This window comes from Calypte anna, chromosome 1 (genome assembly GCF_003957555.1).
Source record: "Calypte anna isolate BGI_N300 chromosome 1, bCalAnn1_v1.p, whole genome shotgun sequence".
Lineage (NCBI taxonomy): Eukaryota > Metazoa > Chordata > Aves > Apodiformes > Trochilidae > Calypte > Calypte anna.
The window spans coordinates 22,380,173-22,387,311 of NC_044244.1; the positions used below are offsets into that span (position 1 = coordinate 22,380,173).

Consider the following 7,139-nt stretch of genomic DNA (forward strand, 5'->3'; position numbering starts at 1 on the left):
ACAAAGCTACATCTTGTCCAAGAGTGTATCTCAGTTTTGAGGAGGCCAATGTAATTGTAACGACAGGGCTGTAATTGCTGCTTTGGGATATTTACCCTGCTCAAATGACACTACGTATTTTACTTTCAAACACATGTCAAAAAGTCAATCCCAAAAAGACCAGCTAAGTGCAAGCTGTTAACATATTAAGTATATGGGATCTGAAGCCTCTAAAACCCTCTCAACAATAATTCCCTTCTTCAGCACCAATCAAGAGGAAATTTCCCGAGATTGAATTAAATGTAAATTGCTCTGAAGGAGGAATCTCTCCTCCGGCAGACAAAATAAGCGATTGAGACAGACACCCCGGCGAAGCAGACAGCCCAGGGCAGCTGCTTCGGACAGCGCTGGGGGTACAGGGTTTCTCCCTGCCTCCCCCCCCTCCCTACCCCGCCCCTCCTGCGGGTCCCTGCGTCCCTCCCCCAGGTGGGTGCCATCGTCCGAGCAGGGGCTGATGGTGCCGGTGCGGGAAGCAGCAGGTAAGAGGAGGGCGGGTGAGGCAATCTGATCCCGGGCAGCAATTACGGTTTTAGTGTCGCCACGCATCTGCCGGGGAGCGGCGGCAGCTTCACCCCGGCTGAGAGAAAGCGGGAAGCGGGGCTGGAGCAGAGCATCATGGCCGGGGACTCCTCACTGCGCGGCACTTCTCGGGTCCTTCCTCTGGGTCCCACGTTTGTCCCCAGAGCTCTGTCCATCCAGACGCCACTCAGGGTCAGCCCCAGCTCCTGTCCCCTGTCTGCCCTCCGAGGCACCCAAGGGACGGGGTTGACACGGAGGACACGGGGCGCATCTTCCGCAGCGAAGGATGCCCGGGGCATGGTGCGCCGTAGGACGCCTGTCCCGGGCACCGTCCTTCCTGGCACGGCAGCCCCCGGTTGCGGAGGTACCGTCGTGCAACAGCTTCTGCCTTGCCCTCCTCCTTGACCCAGGGCGGCATCATCCCGTTCACAGCGCGGAGGGAAAGAATATTTCCCTCCATCCCTCCTTCCATCCCTCACCGGGACCGCAGCCTTTCCTCCATGCTTCCGCTTCCCCACAAACGGTTTGTCCCGGGCCAGGGGCAGAGGGGAGACACAGTTTTTGTAGGCTCCACAACTGGCATCCGAGCAGCGGGGCTGCGCCTTCCTGCCTCGCTGGAGGCTTCTCTCCACTAGCCAGACCCAGGACCTCTTTCTTCCCTCCCCCAGTCCCGGACAAGGGCAGAGCTGTGCCGCGGGTGTGGAGGACGCCCCATAGGCCCCCTTGCCTGGGGAAGCCCCTCGATGCCCCGCTGGCCGCCCGTTCCCGGGCCGGGGGAGAACGGAGAGGGTCTGAGCTTTCAGTAGTGGTCTCTCATTCACCATCCAAGTGAACCTCAGGCTGGCGAGAGGAACGAGAACTTGTTCTGACCCCTAGCCCACGGTGTTGAGACAGAGGGTGAATACAGACCCCTCTCCTCTCCCCGACGCCGGGCTGAAAGTGCAAACAACCGGGGCGGTGGAGATACCCCTCCGGAACAGGGCATCAAGCTTCCCTTGTATTTAAGGGAACAGGAAGCGCATCTGTTTAGCTGGATTTATACCAGTAAACAGCATGTGTGCTGTATATTTCTTTCAGGATCTATGGAGATGTTGACTTTTCAGTATTTGTATTGTATATTTACCTATGCAAAGCGAAGCTATACCTAGTGTATATGTAGGTTACCTTTTATATATATATATATATACACATTTAAATAGTGCTTCAGATTTAAAAGGCACTCCGTCTTCCTACCTCCTTTCCCTTCTATTCCCCAGCCCCAGGTTTTGATTCATCCTTTTGCTCACAAGTACTTCTTGGATCTGCCCTGGTTAGTTCCAGCATCCTCATGTGTTGCTCTTGCCTTCTTCTTGTCCCAGGTTCCCCTCTCGTTTGTTTACTGTGTTTTCCAAAAAGCTCACTGCCATCCTGACCTTGTTCTTAAACCAGTGGGAAGACCAGAAGCAGTCCCAGGAGCAAAGCAGCCATCTCCCTCCCTCAGACACACACACACATACTCCCACGCACAAAGAAAGCTCAGGCTGGAAAGTGGCAAGGAAACAAACAGCTTCCCCTCCAGCCGCTTCTTCTGCAGCACCTCTGGCGCTAGTCCTTGAATTAGGTTTCACATCCCTCTTTAGCACTTGGACAATGATTTTAGATGATGTCACTTGAAGCCAAGCAAGAAAAATGATCTCGGATTTGCTTGGCCTCTACAGCCTGGTTAAGCAGATTGCAAATAACAATAACAACAACAACAACAATAATAATAATAATAACAGCAATAATAATAATAAAGAGAGAGGCAGAGTGTAGTGAGGCAAGAAGGAGGGGAGAGACACCTCCTTCCCTGGGCGGGGGAGGCGCGGGCGCCAATGAAAAGTAGCCGCTTACTGGAGGGGGGGGGAAACTTTTCCTGTTGACTGTTGGAAGCGAATTGAGCAATTATCTAGTTTACCTTCTCCTCTTGGAAGTTAACGATTGGCGAGATCTTGGCTGCGTTATTGACACAACACTTTCTATTGATAGAAATAAGTAGCGATTGTCCCGAGTCATTGGTGCGCCAAAGTAAACTGTGATGGGCTGGCATGAGTCCACTGGACTGAGAAGGCTGGTTCCGCCAGCGGAGGCTGTGGTGATGGTGGCGGCGGCGATGATGGTAGCCCTCCTTGCAGATCAGTGACAAGAAAAGGGACTGAGAGAGTAAAAGAAAGAAAGGGGAGAGGAGAAAAAAAAAAAAAAAAAAAAAAAAAAAAGGAAAAAAAAAAAAAAAAAAAAAGAGGCGTCTACCAAAGCGGCTCAAACCGGGCGAACAAATGCAATCCAGCCATGGACAATAGTGGCCACCACACGGCGACCAAAATCCTAGCGACTCCGCCGGCTAGAGAAAGCCTGTCTGCCAGGAGCAACATGATCAGCACGCCTAAGCCCCTCGCCTTCTCCATTGAGCGCATCATGGCGCGGACGCCAGAGCCCCGCTCCATCCCTGTCCCGCAGCTCCTCCACGGCTCCGTGGCCAAAGGCGATCCCAAGCACCCGCTGCACCTCAACTCCTCCATCCCCTGCATGATCCCCTTTGTCCCGGTGGCGTACGACCCCCTGCCCAAAACGGCGGTGGCCGGAGCGGAACCCAGGAAGGCTCATTTAGACTCCTCTTCCTCGCCCTCTTTTAGCTGCGGCGATCTCTTGAACTGTGCCCTGAGCTTGAAAGGAGATTTCCCCCGCGATGCCCTGCCCTTGCAGCAGTACAAACTGGTAAGACCCCGAGTGGTCAATCACTCCTCCTTCCACGCCATGGGAGCCCTGTGCTATTTCAACCGAGGCGACAGCCCTTGTCACCCGTCCTCCAGTGTCAACATCCACCCGATGGCTTCTTATTTCCTCAGCTCTCCCCTGCACCCACAGCCCAAGGCTTACCTGGCGGAGCGGAACAAGCTGGTGCTGCCGGCCGTGGACAAGTATCCGGCAGGGGTGGCCTTCAAGGACTTGTCGCAGGCTCAGCTGCAGCACTACATGAAAGAAAGTGCTCAAATTCTCTCAGAAAAAATCGCCTACAAGACCTCGGAGTTCAGCCGCGGCTCCCCGAGCAGCAAGCCCAAAGTTTTCACATGTGAAGTTTGTGGAAAGGCAAGTAGACCCGCAGCCCGCCTCCCTTCCCCCTGCCTCCCCAGCCTCCTACCCCCTCCCGTCGGGTCGCTGATCACTTGCTTGCTTTATTTTAAAACGAAGGTTTCCCTGGGCGCTCTCGCCTTCTAATAGCAATTTTTATTTTTGTTCTTTGTTTGTTTGATTTAACTCTAAAGGTATTTAATGCACATTATAATTTAACTCGCCATATGCCGGTGCACACGGGAGCCAGACCCTTTGTTTGCAAAGTTTGTGGAAAGGGCTTCAGACAGGCGAGCACGCTCTGCCGGCACAAGATCATCCACACCCAGGTGAGCCTGCAGCCTTCCCTCCCTCCCTCCCTCCCTTCTTCCCCGAGACCCCTCCGATCACGCTTTTTTGGGGAGCCCGGCGTTGTCCGGCCGCTCCGAGGCCACGGGGCAATGCGGGGGTGGCTGAGCCGGAGCCGAGAGGGGATTTTGTTAGTCCAAAGGGCGGTGGGTACCGCGGGTACCGCGGGTACCGCGCTGGGAGCCCCGAGCTTACACACAGACCCCGCAAACCACCACACACACCCCGCAGATCACCAAACCAACGAGCCGTGATTTGGGGTTTGTTTCTCTGCAGGAAAAGCCGCACAAATGCAACCAGTGCGGCAAAGCTTTTAACCGGAGCTCGACCTTGAACACACACACGCGAATACACGCCGGCTACAAACCTTTTGTCTGTGAATTTTGTGGCAAAGGATTTCACCAGAAAGGTACCACTTTCCATCTCCCTCTCCCTTTCCCGGGACCTCTCACCCTCCTCCAGCCGAGGTTAAGCGTTGGGACAATTTGCCACAGGGAAGGGGGAGGATGGTTTTGGTTTTAATTTCCTTTACTGAAGATCTAGGTTAATTTTAACTATCGCTAGTCCCGATACATTTCCTACGGCAAGGCCCACGGAGCGGGACAGGGTTGGCGTTTTTGGGAGGGCGCGGGCAGCGCCTGGTTTCCCTGCACTGCAGCACGCAGCAGCAGCCAGCGAAGCTCGGCAAACGAGTTGGGCGCCTTTTTTGCCTCCCGAGTGCGGGAGTTTGGCTACTTTTTCTTCCCGTTTTACTGGGAAGGCTAAACCCGTTTTTTTAATTTCTGCAATTGAAGTGATTTTGGTCTATTCGATAATGACCTCGTCTGTCAAAAGAACAGCCACGGGGAGGATGGGGAGAAGACGAGTGTTTGCTAAGGGATCAATGGTGGTTTTCGGCTAAAACCGAGCTCTGAGGAAGGGACAGGGTTTGGGGAATTTTATTTTTATGTTTTTCTCCTCTTTGCAGTGTCTAGTTCTCAACCCCGGACCCCTCTGCCTTTTTTTTTTTTTTTTTTTTCTTATCATTTCCAGGCAATTACAAAAACCACAAACTGACTCACAGCGGGGAGAAGCAGTTCAAGTGCAATATCTGCAACAAGGCTTTCCACCAGGTGTACAACCTGACCTTCCACATGCACACCCACAACGACAAGAAGCCCTTCACCTGCCCCACCTGTGGCAAAGGCTTCTGCAGGAACTTTGACCTCAAGAAGCACGTCCGCAAGCTGCACGATAGCGCCCTGGGACTGCCCCGCCCCCCCGCTGAGCTGGGGGGGCCCGATCAGCCTCCCCCGCCCGGGCCGCTGCTACAGGGCCCGCCGCCGCTCCAGCCCTGAGGGACGACTGCCACCCGCCCGCCTCTTTGCATGCACCTCTTAAGCAGTTTTGTGTATTATGCTCTATATCTCCACTAACGTTTGTGGGACTGTTTCTTTTTAATTATTTTATTTTTAATTTTTTCAAGGGACTACTTTTTTGTTGTCGTTGCATCTCAGGTGAAGAGATGGTTTAAAAAACAAACAAACAAAACCCACAAAAAAACCGAAAAAGCGCCAAGCCGATTTCTGCTGTATTTATTTGGATCTGTATTACCCGAGCCGGGAACGCTGCACCACTTTAATTATTTCGATGTATAGATAGTTCCATTGTGCTGATCCTGCCCTGCCTCCGCTGCCTGCTGGTTATCCCCCCCTCTTGGTTTCCTCCTCTCCCTTTCCCCCTGATATCGTATCTATATGGGCAGAGCTGGTTCGCTATGTACGAATTTGAATTTCGATTTTAATCTTGCACGTGAGAAAAAATGAAAAAATAAGAAAAAAAAAATAGTTGACCTGGTGGAAATAAATATCCGAACAGGAGGAGTGACTTCGGCGGCGGGGGCTGCGGCTCGGACGGGTGGGCGGGCGGGCGGGCGGGGAGCGCTGCTGTAGGGTTGTCTAACAGCAAACCTCACCCGCTTCCTTGCCAAAACACTGAAAAAAACGCTAAAGACTTTAATTAAGAGAGGTAATTAGTTCGGATTGATCAAAGCCAGGTTGTTATGTTATTAGCTGCTTAGCAAACTCTGCCAAGCCGAGCCTTGAAAGCGGAGCCCGCTCGTCGGTGGGCGCCTGAGAGGGCGGCGGCGTTTGTAACGCCCCTCGGGGTAATCGAAACAGGCATGGAAAGTGGATGCTTCCTCTCGGGAATAGCGGCCCACCCGCTTACATCCCGCCGTGCCCGCAAAGCCCCTCGGGTGCGGGGGTACTTTTTGGGCGGGGGGGCGACGGGCGGGCGGTCCTTCCCTCCGGGGCACGGCCCGAGACGGTGGCTCCGGGGCGAGTGAGTGGGTGCGGAGAGCAGCGCAGGGGCCTACTCTTGAGGCACCTATAACCTTCCCTGGGTTTTGGCCGTATCGGAAGGGGTGAAAAGTGATGGTTAAGATCGTGCCTAAAGAGTTACATCCAGGTGCGGAGTATCCCTTCGCAGGCTGTTCTGCCGCTCCCTCTCAGGGCCGCCCCTCTCAGGGGTGTCTGACCTTAAACTGAGGCCTGCAGGATTTGCCTCTCCGCGCACCTCTGAAAGTGGCCGAGACGGAAAGGGGCTCTTCCTTCTTTCTCACATCTCGGGTTACTCAGGTAATCCACTGAACGGACTAGTGTGCTTTATAAAAAGCAATGCAACAGGTCGGATCTGCAGCTTGGCCAGACCCCCGCGAGGCCCCAGGGAAATCCGAAGGGGCGGGACCTTCCCACCCGGCTCCCGGGGAAGAGCAGCCGGGAGCCCGGCTGGTGGTTCGGTGGAGGGACTTCACTGCAGGCCGGGGACAGGCATGGCTGTGCAGTGGCCTGGTCACTCCTTCCCCCCCGGAGCGAGGCTCCGCTCCGAGACCCTGGGGAAATGGGGTGCCTCTCCTCCCGCGTTGCCACACGAATTTGTGGCATCAAGGGGGGAGGTGGGTGGGGGATGCAGGCAGTGAGTGACCAGCTGAAGTGACCCCCGGCAAGTGGGGAGGCGGGCTGGAAAGGGGTAGAGAGGAGAGGATCCTGCAGAGAGCAAGGACAATCTGGATGTTCCCCGAGGACCAGTCCCCGTGGCTTGTCCTCCATCTCTCCCCGGTCTCCGAGGCGGGAGACATTCAGGCTTCAACAGGGATCAATTTCTTC

General features: G+C 54.6%; 1 protein-coding gene across 1 annotated transcript; it reads left to right on the forward strand.

Annotated features, from left to right (window-relative positions):
* Positions 1-2,865: 2,865 nt before the first annotated feature.
* Positions 2,866-5,330, forward strand: FEZF1 (FEZ family zinc finger 1). The gene is made up of 4 exons (XM_008493067.2): positions 2,866-3,663; positions 3,840-3,974; positions 4,270-4,402; positions 5,026-5,330. The coding sequence occupies exons 1-4, from the start codon at positions 2,866-2,868 to the stop codon at positions 5,328-5,330; spliced, it is 1,371 nt and encodes a 456-aa protein (XP_008491289.2).
* The last annotated feature ends 1,809 nt before the right edge of the window (positions 5,331-7,139 follow it).